At 38.1% G+C, this 17584-nt stretch overlaps 4 protein-coding genes across 11 annotated transcripts in view; 1 reads left to right on the top strand and 3 right to left on the bottom strand.

Annotated features, from left to right (window-relative positions):
• The window catches only part of LOC128887011 (protein eiger), a 6256-nt gene extending 2811 nt beyond the window's left edge, over positions 1–3445 (top strand). The window contains exons 2-4 of the mRNA XM_054142412.1: positions 864–1441; positions 1732–2188; positions 2577–3445. Coding sequence (XP_053998387.1) covers positions 864–1441; positions 1732–2188; positions 2577–2777 — 1236 coding nt within the window. The 3' untranslated portion in view covers positions 2778–3445. The remainder of the gene's footprint in view (positions 1–863; positions 1442–1731; positions 2189–2576) is intronic.
• A 218-nt stretch (positions 3446–3663) lies between these two features.
• LOC128886763 (uncharacterized) lies at positions 3664–5914 on the bottom strand. Its single transcript, XM_054141926.1, has 5 exons — positions 5691–5914; positions 5458–5606; positions 4561–4732; positions 4085–4400; positions 3664–3951 (listed from the first exon to the last, which is right to left on the bottom strand). Exons 1-5 carry the CDS (start codon positions 5912–5914, stop codon positions 3664–3666), a joined length of 1149 nt encoding a protein of 382 aa, XP_053997901.1.
• A 9-nt stretch (positions 5915–5923) lies between these two features.
• Positions 5924–7919, bottom strand: LOC128886764 (armadillo repeat-containing protein 3-like). The gene is made up of 6 exons (XM_054141927.1): positions 7620–7919; positions 7276–7443; positions 7013–7216; positions 6481–6643; positions 6282–6400; positions 5924–6200 (listed from the first exon to the last, which is right to left on the bottom strand). The coding sequence occupies exons 1-6, from the start codon at positions 7917–7919 to the stop codon at positions 6015–6017; spliced, it is 1140 nt and encodes a 379-aa protein (XP_053997902.1). The 3' UTR covers positions 5924–6014.
• A 1249-nt stretch (positions 7920–9168) lies between these two features.
• LOC128887004 (acetylcholinesterase) lies at positions 9169–17189 on the bottom strand. 8 transcript variants are annotated; one of them, XM_054142396.1, is made up of 9 exons: positions 16991–17185; positions 14308–14501; positions 12518–13676; positions 12264–12454; positions 11995–12181; positions 11821–11926; positions 11535–11730; positions 11330–11445; positions 9169–10663 (listed from the first exon to the last, which is right to left on the bottom strand). In XM_054142396.1, coding segments are annotated over exons 1-9 (2526 nt in total). In that variant the 5' UTR covers positions 16992–17185; the 3' UTR covers positions 9169–10287. The 8 variants fall into 8 exon arrangements, 7 of the variants coding, with proteins under 7 accessions (XP_053998371.1, XP_053998369.1, XP_053998370.1 ...); XM_054142394.1 differs by having other exon boundaries at positions 14308–14597; XM_054142395.1 differs by having other exon boundaries at positions 15141–17185.
• Between the last annotated feature and the right edge of the window lie 395 nt (positions 17190–17584).

Below are 17584 nucleotides of genomic sequence, written 5' to 3' on the forward strand. Positions count from 1 at the left end.
ACCACTCCTTTCAAGGTGTTACAACATTTTTCGGACACCCTGTATATTACAATTCAAATGTGCCTTTGAAGTTTTCTTAAAAATAGCCACGAACTTTCTGGACAACCTAATACTTCCGAAAAGTTTCAAAAAACGAATTGAAGCCGGATTACCAGAATATGAGATCCTTAATATGAGATCCTTAATATGAGATCGACGGTAGAAGTTAGATGAAAGTACGCGTTGGTTTAAATCGCTGACATCGGTATTAATTACGAGATAACCGGCGCTCATCTCTCACATGGATCTCTCATAACAAACACAAAATGGGGTTATCGCCGAGGACGAATGACATTAAAGGTCGGAGATAAGCGAGAGGCACGTGTCCGCGTGTGGTCACGAAACGGTTCGATGACCCGGATAAACTTGCACGCGGTGAATGCCGCTCGATATACGAATGTTATCGCATGAATTATGCAATTCGTCGCGGGATTGTGATGTCTCGGAGCATGCATCGTTTCGAGTGCCGCCTTGTGCGCGTCTACAATATAAACAAGTGTTTTCTAAAGTAGGGGGAGCGTCGCAGTGAAGGATGTGTTGCGAGAAAAATACTTTCAGTTGTAGAGAAATGTCAATAACATTTATAATTGCTGTTTAACATTCGTATAATTACGACCTCACAAGAACTTAGTAAGTAGTACAAATTTGGATATTCAAACATTCTACAAGCTTGTAACAAACATACGGAAACACTGGAAAGATATGGAAATTTGTATATGGTAAGCATGTTTGATGAATGACTGATGAAGCCTAACATAATAATAAAAACGGATAAACCCTGACTGTAGAAGGAACTGCTCATATATCATTTTTTCTTTCTGCAGGTGTACGCTGGAGAGTCCAGTGACGATGACAACTCCGACAAAGTGGACAGTGACAACTCGGATAAATTGGACGTCGATGACATGGAATACGAGTATGCCGACTACGATGGTTCGCATTGGCCCGAATATTCTTCGGACCACTCTACACCTATCTACGGTGCCCGACCATCCGATTTCCCTGATTCGTTGTCGACGATTGCCCCTGTCCCGTCTCCTCCGGAGCCAACCTCAAACGACGCTATGAGGATACTGTTGGCAGCTGTCCACAAGGCAGAGGTAAAGCAAGAATTGAAGAAAAACATGTGGGAGAACCACAAGAATGCCGAAAGGGAACCACACGTGGAAAAAGTCGCGGAAAAGATTTCCGAGGATCACGCAGAGGAGCAAAAGAATAGTACCAAGCAGAAACGGGACGTTCCCGACACTGAAAGCTTGAAAGATTTCCTGGAGTGGAAGGCGGCTGAGAAACGTAAACGGTCTATTGGTGCACATAAACATGGTTCAAAGAGGGTGATCTCGTCTGGGTCTAGTCTTCGCGAGAGTCTGGAAGACTGGTCTGTCGCGGACAAGCAAGACACGTGAGTTGTTTCATTTAGCAATCAGAAACTTGTCATTTGGGTTACTTTGGATGAGAACTGTGAGGGTGAGGTATAAAAGTTTCTTACATATTTGGTGTCTCTAATAGGACATTGTAAATCTATCAAGTTTTGTTAATGACGATATATTAAGACAATAGATGACATAAAATGTTGATTTCTTGTTTTAAATGTGTTCTAATAAATCTAGTATCATTACGTTAATTTTAAGTAGACGGTTTCAAGACACTGTATAGAAGAGAACGTGATTTCCGGTTCTTTATGTTGCGCAGGTCGCTCGAAGTTCGAGGCAGGCATCCTCCCAAGAAATATTACACCCACTCGGAATCCGTTCACGGTGCCCTTACCGTTGATGGACAGAGTTCGAACATCCGAAGCACAGAAGAACAGCCGAAGAAACCTGCCCGCAGGCTTCGAAAGAACCTGCACACGTCCAGACAAACCTTCGCCGCGCATTACGGCGCCGATAAGAACTTGCTAGGGAGAAGAAAAAATGACACCGGAAGTTCGAGAGCCCGTCACGACGATAGAGTCTTCAAGGCGTGGAGAGCGAGCGATTGGGTGGAGGGTCTTCGTATGGATCAGCACTTCGACATGAAGAACAACGGAAGTCTCGTGATAAACAAGGACGGTTTGTACCTGGTATACGCGCAGATTCATTACATGGACGAGCATTTCGAAGCTGGGTTTCATTTGGAGGTGAACGATCGACCGATCTTGCAGTGCATGGTAAGCGGACGCTCCCTAGCGAATCGATATTAACCATAGCATAGAGTCAGGCCTTGCATGTAAGCAATGCGTGAGATTGGTGTGTGCTTTGCCAAAAGCACTTCAACATATTATTACGTAACGTAATATTACATCCTGTTTGGCACGTACTGCTTTAATCCAACTAATCCATTACTTCGAGTCTAACATTCTATCCGGCTATCTGACGTCCTTTCAACCGGCCAATTAATCAACTGTCTAACCAACGCTTCAGATAAATATAAATTTACACTGATTTTTATATCAAATTGTACCATGAAGAATTAATTACATATACAATAAGAAAAAATCGAGCATTAGGGATGCTAGACAAAGGCAAAGGAAGTAAAAAGGAAAATTTTATTTTTAGAATTACAATTCAGGCAAAGACAGGGACTTCAGTCAGTCCTGTTTCTCCGCCCAGGTGACGTGTTTGAACAAGAACGATATATTGGTCTTGAAGGAAGTCGGCAGTTCGTCGAGATACGCTCTACTCGAAGCGGAAAAGAGTTTCCTGGGACTCGTGAGACTAGGAGACGCCAAAACATTGCCATTCTACACATCCCAGTGAATCGAATTGCGATTCGTAGCTTTGATTGCGATTGAATTGCTATGCGGAGTTGGTAGAACGTCTTAATACAGTGATTGCCATTTATGATGCAATTTATATATATTTATGACGCAAGTGAATTAGCTGCACATTTCTGATCAACCTTTCAAATCTGGAGGCAATGATGCTGTCTACGTTACACCAAATGTTTCGATTAAACGATACGGGCATTTAATAGAGTTGGCATCGTGACACTTGTTCATTGTTTAATGACATTTGTTTAATTTTGTTTAATTTGTGACTGTTGGCAGTATCAGCACCGTTACACAGCGACCGTTCACGCGTCTTTCTTAAATATCGTAATAAATGCGAGTTCACAAGCAATTTTTCAATTAAATTTTCTCTGCAGTCAGCGTGTTAACAATGGGAGTGTACCCTGCTGCAACGAAAAGTAATTTATTTGAGCGACGTACTAAACTGATCCGTTTAGTTGTGTCTTATAGTTCGATGGGACTAGTGTACTAGTGTAAATAATGTATTTGTATTTTATTACAGCGTAATTTTGTAAACTATCATCAACTTTCTATAACCCAAAGAGAGAGTGAGTGAGAGTGAGTGAGAATTCAGCGAATCGATTTTGTAATAGATTTATCTAAACAAAAATAAACAGTTCGCGCACACAAATTGCAGTCCTGCGATTACGTATTAATATTGTTATGTTAATTTGCCTTTTCAGTGTATACGTTGAATTTATAATTTATTAGTTTTTCGTTCTAATATTATTAATATTATTCGAACAATATGGGACGCAACGTCTTTATTTGAGTAATTTTAATTTAACCGACTATTTGTAAATTCAACATGTGTTCCGAACAGTATAATCATTTTTTTCGAATCAACGAATATGTCAATCGCGACATAGTTTGTCGCAGACCCGTTGCGTTTCGTAATAAAACCTAGCTCGGTGACAGTTAATTGGGATTAGATCTCCAGGCGAGTCCATTAGATCGACGATGAAATTAGGCTTCATCAGCTTCGTCGGGAAAACAGTTTGACGGTTATCGATCGAAACTGCGTCTTTATCAGAATCCTTGCATGAATACGGTGGTATAGTTTGTAATGTTACAAATTCTGGACAAGAGGTGTCCCTGTCGAGATAAGGTTTAAACGAAGTTTCTTCGACTGGTCCTTCCACCTGCACAATTGTTAAAACAAGTTAAAAGAAGTTAAAAGATCAGTGTTTTCTGAAGCATATAGTTTGTTAAGATTTATTAATTTGTCATTATTTGTGAATTTATTCCTGAGTTTATAAAATAATTTTAAGATACCTGTGGAACCGCTACTTCGACCCAAGTTTTCCCGTACTCTCCTCGCACCAGAGCAGCTGGTAGATGTATTCTGTCAGCTATCACTTTGAAAAGCAAGGCTCTTTCTAGGTAAGAACCGACCCTGAGCATCCCCAATGGTATGATGCTCGTCTCTATGGTGGCTTTGATTTCCTTCAAGTGGATTTCCAGCTGATGATCCACGCATCCGATCAGGGGGTCAGGTCCCGACATTTTCCTCGCGACGAACTTTGCTAACATCTTGGCGCGCGAAGCCACGTAATTTACGTTCGCCAATCCCTGTCTTACCTTTGATGTTCTGGATTGCACGAAAGTAGTAGAAGTTATAGAGTAGTCATAAACACGCAGACTTTTATGTGAATAGATGTCTGGAGTGTCAGTGTAGGAAAGCGTTAGAAAGCTTTTTGAACTTTGGAACTATTCGCTGTAAAGCCATGCCTTCCTTAAAAGACACGTACACGCATTTAGACTCTGCCGCGACGAGTTTGCACTTGAATAACTCTACGTAATCGTAGAGGCAAGAGTCGCATTGGAGACGACCGAATTTCGAGTCCATCACTAGATTTTGCAATTCGCTGGACATGAATATTCCTGTACGGGTAAGGTCTTCTATGCTCATCTGAACGGGATCTAGGGAACCAAAGATATGACACGCGCTGATCGCAATTGACAAGTGCAAATAAACATTGTAACCTTCTAAAATTGATCGACTCGGAGATGCTAAATTAGTGCTCGATTCGTAAGCCTGAACACAGTTCACGACGTAAACAGGCTCCAGTGGGCAGAACTTGAACCGAAAGATATCGTCCAATATCGGAAACCTGATCAAGGTTGAAACCGGATGGCCAGTATGGAAAGAAAATGAAAGCTATTTTGTGTTAAGAATTTTCCATTGGTGTATTACAGAATTCGGTACCCAAATTTATCACCCAAGTCTCAAACTTATTTGAAGATTATGACGTTATAAATTATATTTAATGTTTGAGATGATAACTGTCGAGTGTCTCGGGTATGTTGGAATACGTAGATTCGTGTCGATAGGTACTTTATCCTGCAAAACTTGATATTAGGTTGTCCAGAAAGTTCGTGCCAATTTTGAAGAAAACTTCAATGGCACATTTGAATTGTAATATATATTTATTGAATTACGTAGGTACCATTTTGTTCCGCAACCTTTCCACCTTTAAAGGGATGTACATATATATATACGTTATTTGTTTTCAGGAACTTCGACATATTCAGACCTGCACCACCTATCAAAAATCGGCATGGACATTCCGAACAACCCAATACTTTCAATGGAATATACATATATAACGGTAACAAGACATGGCCGTACGGGCAGACGTTTCTACGAAGAACGTAAAATCCGTTTTGGGTGACATCGTGCAGAGAAAGTCGTCCAGTGAAAGCAAACTTGATTGGCAGGTGCGAGTCGAAGAGCGCCTCTATGCACGTGTCCCACGTGGGCACGCCTATCGCGGTCGTGCGGTTGTTCACCATGCTTGGGTATCGTTTTTATCGATTATTGGAACGATCGGAAACGCGTGTCCCCGATCTGTATATTAAGGTTCCAAAACGGACTCACAAGTTTAAATATCTGGCTTGAACGAAAGCGTCCGCTAGACTCGGATCCGCGCATAACGATTGTATCAATTGTACGGCTGCATTCCTTACTGGGATCGATTTGACGTCGACCAATAAATTGTATAATTTGCGCGGTCCAGGAGCCTTCAGGAAAGCGGACCTTCCAATCTTGTCTACGCACAGTATGGCTATAGTATCGCAGCAGGCGATTTTGTAGTCGTTCATCATTGGACACGTCAACTAACAAGAATCCGTTTCAGTTCCAAGGTTTTATATTCGTTCAATTTTTCCGTAAATCAACAACAATTTCGTTGACTTATCTCTCTTACGTAAATATACCGAAGGGATTTACTTCGAACGATGCGCATACTGTATCCACCGTGTTGCTGTTAACGATGACATTTCTTAATGATCGATTCCTGGCGATCGTCGTTAGGGACTCGACGGCTCCCACCAATATTTCTATAGGAACTTTTCCCGTTGTTTGCTTCATCAGCCATACGAGATAATTCTAAGGGAATGCGAAAGCGTTCTTCATCTAAATGACAGTTCTAGAGCTGTTCAAACGATCTCGTATGTCCAACGTGTCTACCTGTCCATGGGTATCCAAGAAATAGCGGCAATTCTTCGTGTCGCACTTCAGCAATTGGTTCAATGCAAACATGGCTGCCTGTCTTATAGTCCATTTCAAGTTTTCATTTTTCAGTATATCTGTGAATGAAAGCAAACTGATGTTTTTCGAATTAGCGAAGTAGATAATGGTTCGAGGAGACTGGTAGCTTGTCGAGTACCTAAAACATTCTTTACGCAATTGCTCTCGGTCAGTTCTTTAGCAGCGTCGTTGTGAAGAGTCATCATACCGATACCGCGACAGCTGATCTCGTAGATATTGGACTGCACGTTGCCAGACAATGTCACCAATAAATGATCGATAATCCCGTAGGTGTACAGTGCCTTTCAAATAGATAAACGTTAAATCAGTTATGATAGAAGAATAGCGTAACTTTTCGACTGTCTACTTGCTATCTAAAGTAAGGTAAAAATACTTCATTATTTTGATATGGAAGAGAAGTTCGAAAATTACGAAATGGTGTACACAGGATAAAATTTAAACACTGTTATTCAGATCGAGCATTTGCTGAAAATGGATATGGAAAGTAAAAAAATTGGAAGAAACTTTTGGTTATCCCAATCGTGAAAACGAAATAACGATATTAAATATAATCGTAATTCTCAAGATCGTGTCCCATCGCTGAAAGTTTAATGAAATTGAGTCGACGACGAATGTCTTAATTTATAGCAACGGTAAACGAAACGTGTTACTTTTCTGCCCAGGGGAGTGTGCGATAGGCGAACGACTACATCAAGAGCTTCCACGAAAAATTTCGAGTTTGGCGTGTCTTGCGTGTACCGTAGAAGCCTTTTGATGCCTCCGATGTCATTGAGTAAATCGATCGTTGCAGGATTATCGGAGGCCAAACAGAGAATTCTGAGCACCTCCGAATGAAGGTCTGCGCATTCTTCTTTCTGAATTGGAAGAGGTACGCTATTAAGCGTTACATGTGATGCAGTAGATCGAGTCTTACATCTAAAAACTTTAGCAAAGCCTGGAGACCGTTCGATCTTCTGAAAAGGTTTTGCAAGTGATCATCTTGGTTCCTACTGACCAGCTCGCCCACAATATTCAATGCTAATCCTTGGATTTCGCGATAAGGCGAGTCGAAAAGATCGTATAGAAGATTCAAATTAAAATCCTGAAAGTGATGTAAAATTCTGCTGTTCTCTTAATGTTTTTTTCGTAATTTCGTCGTTTTGTAATTCTGTTACATCTAGATGAGATTTTGTTTAATCGCTTTTCATGTTCCAATGGAGGGCGTATAGTTTCCAAATTAATGAGATTTCACGAAATCGATCGTTCGTCTAAACAAACCTTCGTTTCTATCATTTCTTTGGCTCCAGTGGAATCTTGCAAGAGATTTTGCATAATTTCTAAATTGTTCTTTTTCACGTCCGGATCTGGAGACTGAAGTCTCTTGAACAGGAAGTTCATATCCGAACATTGTTTCAATAATTGCGCAACGCCGAACATGTCCTTCGACACTTCTGCTAATATCGCAGAGGAGAATTCCTGCATGAAGAGGTCTTTGTCGTTGACCAAAATATTTGCAAAATGTGGAATGTAGTAGGCGCTGTCTAGCAGGAAGTTGCGAACATTGGGAATGGCTGCCATCTCTGCCAATAGCTTTGCAGCAAATCTAAATATTGCGGTAGCAAATTGAAGAGTGATAGAACGGTTTAAATGATTTTTCAACGTAGTACGTTTTTGACCACATAAACAACATTTTATTCGTATGATATCCTGATAAATAGTAGATTTACGACCTGTTACAGCTACTTAAGAGTTGTTAGACAAGTAACCTTCGAGTAAATAGATTTTCGTGTTCGATTAGCGGGATAACGCTTGCTACAATTTCGAGGTCGAACAGGACCTCTAGGTTTCCTCGAGATTTGCTGCCATACTTGGAGAGAGCAGCGGCCGCAGCTAAGAGTATAGGTTGCTCTTGACATTGCAAAAGCAATACCGCTGTCCCAGGATGTTTAACCTCCAGACCCAGAGGATCAAATTTGTATTTACATTGTTCTTCGCGATCTACTCGTTCCTTGTTCTTGGTTACACGTTTCTGTGCGTGGTTCGCGACACGAATGAACAACATATTTCAGGGGAAAAAAGACGATACACGCATCTGTTATTAATTTTACCTTTTTCGGGTTCATCTTTCTTCGTCTTTTTTAATAATAATTCGCGATAAATCAAAAGGATCGCCTGCGGACATTGCGATTATTGCGATACCTATCAACTAAATGTAAACAATGAATGTTGTTGTAATTGGGAACGGATCGCATAATTGATAACAGAGAATTATAAAAAGAGGTATCTAAGCAAATGCAAATGATAAACTGATAAGTGTACTCGATGCGTCACCGATAATTAGAACGTGTCAAACTTGGTTTTATTATTTATTTATTTTTTTTACAAAAACTTATTTAATGACGGTCTATGATACCGTAATACATACGATACATGTTCCACGGCTCAATATTAAATCTGGGGTACTCGATTAACATGGTCAGCAAGATAGACATGGCAGAAGCGCTTCAGTGGCGCGTTCAAGTTCGAAAAAGAGTTTTGTACGCTTTGAAACATTTATAATAAATTACTATGAAATGTATATTTAAAATTCTTATGACTAATGCCGTCTACAAGAACGTGATGTATGCAATACAAAATCGCAGGAAAAATAGTTCTATTTTTCTTTTTGAAAAAAAAAAAAAAAAAAGAAAAATTCTGATAGAAAAATTTTATTCTTTGCATAAATTAGAATAGAATCCAAGGAAGAAAAGAACTTCGGTTATTGTATTTCGTTGCAATGAACATTTTCCCGTAATGATTTTTGTTCTTATTAAAAAATAACGAACAAATAAAGATTAATATGGTAAGAGCGTCAATTTATGTGTAAAAGGTACCGAATACACTAGTTAAATACAATTAAATTTGCTTAGTACGGAATGCGCCTTATATGCTAGACAAAATATATAAAATCTCTCGCAAGATATAACAATATACATCTGTATAATTAGGTACTACAAATGGTTAAACTGTGAACCTATGTCAATGAAATTATGACAATGAGAATAATGAGATCGGTTCAACTACAAATTACGCGTGTTCTTTAATAATACTATAAACGATGGTGTATAGAAATACACCGTTTAGATATGTAGTAGTGTGCAGTGACGCGTTAACCTACTAAACAGAGAAACCACCTGCCGAAGTATTTTGAATCATTAGGCTGGATTAAATATTTATTTTATATTAAAGTTCTTCGTTTTTTCTTTAGACGGGACGTTGATATTGTATTTCAGTTGAAGTCCCATGAAGTATAACGCGCCACTGATACCTCTTTCGTAGTGAAAAGAGATATAAAATCCCATACTTTATTAAACCTATGGCTATTGAATTGATTCTTAAAGTTACACGGACGTGACTTGTATTATTGTATAATATATTACTATTGTGGCGTGTATTGTTCTCCTTAAAAAACATTTATATATTCTACGAGGCACAACGACGATCCTTATAAGAATAAAATCAATGTAAAAAAGGTATAAAATAAGTATCGATATGTACAGTGTTAGATAAAAAATAGAAGTTTTTACATACGCGTAACAACGACATTTCTATGGACGGATTAAATATTTAGCTGAAACTTAAAATATTAATTAAATTCAGTCGTTCGCGCATTTTTTTTTGATCCCGTACACACGGGATATTTCTTAACCTTTCGGGAAATTGTAACCAATGCAGATGATTACAGCTTTGTGTTCAAAATTATTATTTTTTTGTTCGTTCTAAGTTTTTCGATCGTTAGTAAAGTTTCCACGTATTCCTTATATAAATAAAGAATCACGGTTTCCGAAAATTTTGTAATCGTTTACAAAACGATCAGCATCACTCTACTAGAGTTTTGTTTCATATAAATTGACATCCATTGTACTAGTTTCGAAAAGTACGTCCAATTACACACGATAAAAGGCTATCATACAGCCGTCTGTGGAACACCTTGGACTAGCTGTGTCTTGCTTTTGCTTTTAGATAACGAAGTTTGACTCATCGCTTTGTTTATCTTGGGATGACCGTTGGGTGAGCTGGTAACAAATCCGTCGGAGCGCATGTCCTTCAAAGATATATTGGAGTTGCTTCTGAGGGACGGGGTTGAACTGAACTTCCTGTTCTGTGTTAATCGTTCTTGAAGCTTCGATTCATTTTGTCGCGGCATTCTGGATCTGACATTTGGTGCATCGCGATATTCGTAAAGGTTTTCCTTCGAGGGACGAGTCAGATTCTCGATTCCCTCCGAGGGCTCATCGTCTCGTACCATCAAGATGTCCCCGCTATAGTAGTGATCAGATTGTCTGCAAACGGAATCGCAGAAGACAGTAAAGATATGTACCACCTACTAATTGCAAATACCTCCCAGTAAGTGTAGAAAGTGAATGAGCAAATAATACTGTGAAAATGCCAAATGAAGATACTGTAACCTTTGAAGTGAGAGAAATTGAGTCATATAGTATGTGTTGCTTGCCATATTCAAAAACAAAATAATAAAATGTGTAGTTTTAACAAGCACAGTTTATTTCTGTCTAGGTTACCGTTACATGGCAGAGTATTTAAACTTTTTTTTTGTGCCCTATCATATTGATATGAACCAAAATGTTCACATTGAAACGTCTATAAAGAAATAAACTATGGTTGTCGAAGCTTCTTATTTTATTATTTTATCAGAGAAACTCATTGTCAAGATTTAGAAGCTGTGCTGTAAAGTACACAATAATATGCCAGACACCATATGATCAGTACTCGAATTACCTGCATATATTCTGGCAGCCCTGGTTTTGCTGCTTGAATTATAAGCAGAAATTGGATTAATACATGAAATTCTTATATGAATTTTTAAATGGATTAAACCTACGATCCCTTACAATGTAATTCGTGTAGTTCGATAGTAAAACCAGAACCATCTCCCGCATGCACTACAGATAAATGTAGTAAGAGCTTTGGTTCTGTTTACCTTTTCTTACCTCTTGGCATTGCGCCAAAGCATGCAGCACACAACGGATAGTACAATCAACAGCAGACACGCGGTAGAAACTGACCAAAACGCAATTTGCAAAGGCTGCTTCGGTTCCCACCAATACTGTAATAAACGTAGAATTGAATAAATAAAGATATTTTCGAGTGTAAATATCTTACACAAGAGATATAAAAAGAAAATAGTTTGCTTACTTCGGTAACTGGAGGATACGTAGGCACTAAACGACCAATAACAGTTGGCAAGTAAACGGACCAAAATGCACTTTCAGTTTGTCGATAATTGAATAAAATTGAACTGTTGAAAGTAGTATTAATGTTCAGATAGCGTAATTGCCCTTGCCTAGCAACATCGAAGTGTAACCCCACAATTTGCGACGGGGTTGGATTTCTATAATATAATTAATAACATGATCTCCATTAAAAAAAAAAAAAAAAAAAGAAAAAAAAAAGAAATCATTTAAGATATTAATGAGCATACCCATAGGTTGCAAAATTGGAAAACGCTTTCATGAAGAAGTGACTCATATTGCGATCGTTGTCTGTCCACATGTCTCGCTTCAATTTCCATTTCTGAGGAAAAAATTCTGAAAGAATAGCATTTTGTTATCATTTTGTTATCTTAAAAGAGAATTGTCAAGTATCGCACACCTACCGATATCCATGAAAGGTGCGCCAGTCAGCCAAAGAAGTTCAGTATCGTGAGGTACTCTACGCCACTGTGGCAATTTTAGTGCTTCTATGGTAGTATTTAACACGTACAAATAAGTAGGTACGTGTCTCTCTACCAATAACTTTGCAATTTTGTCAAAAGGAGCCACGTAATGAAAATCTGATAATAGCTGGATAGACAACATGACATTAATTTGTATAAAAAATACAATTATAAAAACTAAAGTTATAATTGCAATGCATAAAACTTACATTGATGTACTGATCGCGAATGTGTGTAATATTTTTTGGATCAGGCCAATATGTGTACATATACTTTATAGCTTCATAAACGCCTTGAGGATTGAGGGTGTAATTGTACCTAAGAACGAGTTCCCAAATTTTTTGATCGAATAATTCTGGATCTATTACATATTGATTCCTTGCCAGTGTAACATTGTTATCTGAAATTACAGAAAATGATTATTAAAATATAAATATGGCAAGTGAAATTATAAATTACGTACATATAATATATGATGCCTCTTGAGTAGTTACACCAGCCATGTATGCCAAGTTCTGTTTGAATTTATAATTTTTAATACTATTTTCTGGTGTTTCAAGAAAGAAACGCCAATCAGATGCTCTCCAGTCTTCAAACCAATTATCGCTTGGTACAGTGAAATTAACGTCTAACACAGGAGCCCATGGAAACATTCCAATATGTGGCTTCAATTCAGAATTACCCAATTCTAGAAAACTTCGACCATCTTTCAAACACTGCACCAATTTCCAACTGCTTTCTATACTACAGCCCAACATTTCAGCATATACTCTGGATGTATTCTGTGCTCTGTATTTGTCTATTATAACTGCCCAGTCTGCCAATGCAGAACCTGATTGAGCTATTACTTTGGATACCATTTCACTGGTTCTAGGTGAAACCATTAGCAGTCCAGCACTTGCTGCACCAGCACCAGGTCCAAAAAGTGTTATTGCTTCTGGATTACCATTGAAAGCCCTAATATTATCATACACCCATTGTAGTGCCATAGCTTGATCTAGAATTCCATAGTTTCCAGGACTGTTCTCGTCTCCTGTACTCAGAAATCCTAATGCTCCCAATCGATAATTAATAGATACAACTACTACATTGTAAAATGCAGCCAACATATGAGCAGGGAATAAGTTACTAGCTCCGTGAGTAAATTCTCCACCATGAATGTAAAACATTACAGCATATGGTTGAGCAAGTCCAGAATCAATATTTGGTGTAAAAATATTTAAATATAGACAATCTTCGTCTACATCTCTGATTCCTTTAGTGGCACCAGTATATGCACTAGGTTGAGGACATGCTGGACCCCAATCGACAGCTTGCATTAACTGCCAACCTCTGTGAGGTCTGGGAGGCTTGAAACGACCCTCCCTAATAGGTGGCATGGCATAAGGAATACCCAGAAATACGTTAACATGTTTTGTAACTCTTTCAACTGGCAAACTCCAAGGTCTGTGTCTTGCTTGCGGATCATCATATAAATACACCTTGAATCCTTGTATTTGTCCATAATTTGTGTCAACTGTTACGTCTCTAGGTAAATTTTTTGAATCTGGCCGTTCTCTTCCTTGTAGATCTTCTCGCCAGCCACCTAGTATTCCAGGCAGAGGAAGTCTTGCAGGTGTGTCCTACAAGTAATTAATTACTCTTTATTTTCAAAATGAATTGGATAGTAATTCTAGGATATGGGTATTAAAATTTATAACATCCTTAAATGGAAGGACCCTTTTATAGGGAAGTTTTTTCTAAATTTTATGTAATGTTACACAATAAAGGAAATGGTATTTTCAATTTAAAAAGAAAATGTTCAAGAAAACTTATGAAGCAATACTAGACAAAATTTTTATACAAAATACTTTTGGCGGGACTTTATTTACAGACTTTACTATTTATATAACTTATATTTAGAAGGAAACTTTTCACGATTCAGACAAAATAATCGAAAATTAATGTCTGTACTTTCTTTTTTTACAATATCATAGTCTCTCGAAATTCTTCGCACGCGCTACACACGAATCGTTCAACGAGAAACATAATATTATTACAAGTTATGTATCACTCATTTAATGTTAGAGACTCTCATCTAGATGAGAATTTCGCCTATCTGTTTTAGCGCTGTGTGTAACGAGAAAGCTACGTTACATACAATGACCTAATATTTCTTGGAATGACCGTAGATAGACAAATATTCAAAAGAAAGCACAATGTTTACGACGTGATTTGATCACTGGCTCTTTTCTTTTGCATTGTCCGACTTACCTGGCGGTGATACCGATCGTCCGTTGGTTTGATGTGTCCTCTGTAAACAGGATCCAGGTAACTGGGACGGTAACCGTACCTCCTGTCCTTGTAAATATACGTGTCGGTCCGATAATCCGTCCCGTTCGTTGGCACGTAGACACCATCACGACTATAGTATCGACTACCAGACGATAGTTGCTCCTGACACAGCACTGCGACCGTAAGAAAGTACAGAGAAAAACAGACGCGACCAAACGATGAGCGCAGCCTGTACACGGCCATCTTACCGCGTGCAGACTAACGTTTAGCTGCAACGAGAGAGTGAGACAGGCTTGGTTTCATTGGTTTGCTGTTGGTTTGCTCGTGTGTGCGTAGAGACGCGTGACACTTCCCAATGCGCGCGTAAAAGTGGAGAACTTGGTCTTCCAAGAAACTCTCGACCAACCACAGGAAAAGGGAAAGGCGTTGCGAAAGTAAAACTTTACGGACAGACGTATACGTTCATTGAGCAGAGATACAATGAGATAGACGTAGTAGGAAAGAACAGTTGGTGTACGATTGTGGAAAGGAACGCTAAGCGAGTATCGTGAAGTTGCTACACGTGGGTTTACGAAATTTACGTGGATCACGATTCACTACTCACGCGCATGGGCCGACACCCTGTAGCTAGCGATGGGAACGATATCGATATGTGCATGTTGATAATTAAGCAATTCGATGACGAAGTACGTAATCAAAGGATGCGATCAATATCAAATTTCATCCAATTTTAATATTCTAATTCAATCACAATTATGAACCAATTTGAAAACTTATTTAGGAATATTCATAGTTCACTATCGATCACTTACTTTAACGACTAATTTTCACATTGGTACGATATCGTGTGACAGTTTCATCGATGAAACTGTGACTGTATTTAAAGATGGTGTTGTATTTATAGCGATCGAAATAGGGTTCACTGAGGTTCACTGCACTAACGTAGCTTGTTTTGAAAAGTTGTTTACGACAATAGCGTTGTTTAGTCCAGTCCAGTCTATCGTCCAGCGACTACTAAACGTGAATGTTGAACTCGCGTGCAAATACGCGCTGCGATCTACCGCCCACGCGTTAATAAATACTTGCTGGATCGAGCATGATCTACAGTGTGTTTCCTCAAACACAAGCATTTCAATATTTTTTTTTTTTTAGAGGTATATAAACCGTTAGAGAAAAGATAGATCTGGGTTACATTTTAAATTTTCAAGGCAAAAGATATTTTTTTAAATTATATGACGTTGAATGCCAGATCAGTCCCTGCAAAATTTTCATCTTTTACATAAAATTTTCAAAGACTTTTCTTTTATGAAAAATATTATTCCGAAGAAATTTAATGTTAATCAGGACATTTGCCTTATTTTTGGTATTTTAGAAAAATGCAGCAGTGTTATAGATACGTATGGTGTAAAAACAACACCCTGTATGTAAGACCCTATTATCATCCAAGTATGCCGTTGCGTGAACGGATGTGTCATTGCGCTGATCCTGTATAGGGTGTAATGAAAACATTCTGTCCATCTGAATCGATGGAGCAATCGATAAAAAATCTTTGAAATTCGAAGTGACTTTTTATCGGCTATGTCGTATGTAGTTGTGAGAGGATAGGACTGGAATTTATGGAGAAAGCAAAATACATATGTGGTAGTAAAGAAAAACTACATAAAAGACGGTGAACAGTCTTAAGTGCTATTATAAAACATAACCTCGATATGGCGCGCTGTTATGGAGCCCAAAGTGTATCGTAATTTCTTGTACAATTTTTTTCTTTATAGTACGACGCATGTGACCACCCTATACATATACAGGGTAAGTCGTGAATAATGTTATAAATGGCATTGTGGGAAGTTCCTGCTTTCTCCTAACGTATTGGGCCCAAAGAGTTTTAATTTATCATGTTTTTGTTGTTGAAATATACTTGTACATAGAAAAGAATGACTTTGGGAGAAACAAAACTATGACGATTATGTTTGTACCAAGAAACTCTCATTTCCGTGACTCACTCTCTATAATATAATAAATTATCGGTTTATGCGATGTCGGAGCCCTTATCTTCAAATGATTTTACTCGAGAAAGATTAGATCACCGTTGCTCATCGCTATCGTATCACTGGAATGTCTTGTCATTTAATACGATAGTTTAACACGTTGACTATCAGACTAATTTCTACGAAGCTAAAGTTTCGGATTAAGACAAATGAAAACTACATAACCTTTCTGTCGATTAAGGTCATACTTTTAGCCCTTACGTGGGTTATACACTTATACATACATGTGCAGTGTGTATGACTTTGATTACCATTCGGAAATAAAGACTTGTTTAAGCAACGTGTAAATGAACGATATAAAACGTGAGTGATAATTAATAGCAGAGATGGACAAAATTATCTTATCTAGATACAGATTTTGAATAACAAATAAACAATAGACACGTATTGCATACATATTTTGAATAATCGAATGCAATTCTTTACAATGTATAAATACAAATTTAACTATTCAATGAAACAAATGTTGCAAAGAATTTTTTATTTATTATTCATTATTTGAATACAATTTTGTCTGTTAACCTATGAATGTAAGTTTGATAACAAAAAACCGCTTGTGTTGCAAGTGAAAATGCACGAATATATAGTAGTAAAAGCATACGGTTTTTATAACTCACTTAGGTGAAAATAGGATCAAAGGTAAAAAATTGTAGAAGTTGTTACTGAACTGCCGTGCACCGTAAGCAATCACTGTTTACTTACGATAACACGCTTTGGTCCGAGGCACCTGTGCTGCCAGCGCCATAAATGCTTGGAAATAGTGTTCATTTATGAAATTAATAATTCAATGTTATCAGGCAAAGCTCATAGATATCGCTGAACGTACTTTCTCCTTTCTTAATTAATTTAACAAAATACAAAATCTCAATTGACGTGAGAAATTTTAATATGCGATAATAGAACATTTTTACTTGCAATAGAAAATTTTCGTTCGAATAGAAAATTTTAATTTCAATAGAAATTTTAATTCGACACACTAAAGAGTAGCTTTAAAACGTGTAAGAGTAACTTGTTCTTCGTAACGAGAAACATCGTCGCACTTGACATCGCGTGATCCGATGACTTCTCCAGGCTAACCAACTGGCGCACAAAGTAAAAGTTTTTTTTTACGCGCCGGTCGTCCCCCGTGCGAGTTCTTCAATTTACAGCAATTGCTGGATTTATTACCCGTTCCCCGCTCGACTTTACTTATAAACTCGTACAGTCCTAGT

Source organism: Hylaeus anthracinus, unplaced genomic scaffold (assembly GCF_026225885.1).
Source record: "Hylaeus anthracinus isolate JK02 unplaced genomic scaffold, UHH_iyHylAnth1.0_haploid 11985, whole genome shotgun sequence".
In the NCBI taxonomy this organism is placed as follows: Eukaryota; Metazoa; Arthropoda; class Insecta; order Hymenoptera; family Colletidae; genus Hylaeus; species Hylaeus anthracinus.

Coding starts and splice junctions, on each gene's coding strand:
- LOC128886763 (XM_054141926.1), bottom strand. CDS start 5,914: ATGAACGACTACAAAATCGCCTGCTGCGATACTATAGCCATACTGTGC. Junction 4,733..5,457: donor AAACGGATTTTACGTTCTTC/GTAGAAACGTCT, acceptor TTGGTTCCCTAG/ATCCCGTTCAGATGAGCATA. Junction 3,952..4,084: donor TCGAAGTAGCGGTTCCACAG/GTATCTTAAAAT, acceptor ACAATTGTGCAG/GTGGAAGGACCAGTCGAAGA.
- LOC128886764 (XM_054141927.1), bottom strand. CDS start 7,919: ATGGCAGCCATTCCCAATGTTCGCAACTTCCTGCTAGACAGCGCCTAC. Junction 7,444..7,619: donor AAGAAATGATAGAAACGAAG/GTTTGTTTAGAC, acceptor CATCACTTTCAG/GATTTTAATTTGAATCTTCT. Junction 7,217..7,275: donor CTTTGCTAAAGTTTTTAGAT/GTAAGACTCGAT, acceptor CTTCCAATTCAG/AAAGAAGAATGCGCAGACCT.
- LOC128887004 (XM_054142394.1), bottom strand. CDS start 14,571: ATGGCCGTGTACAGGCTGCGCTCATCGTTTGGTCGCGTCTGTTTTTCT. Junction 11,731..11,820: donor TCCAATTTTGCAACCTATGG/GTATGCTCATTA, acceptor ATTATATTATAG/AAATCCAACCCCGTCGCAAA. Junction 11,446..11,534: donor CGTATCCTCCAGTTACCGAA/GTAAGCAAACTA, acceptor CGTTTATTACAG/TATTGGTGGGAACCGAAGCA.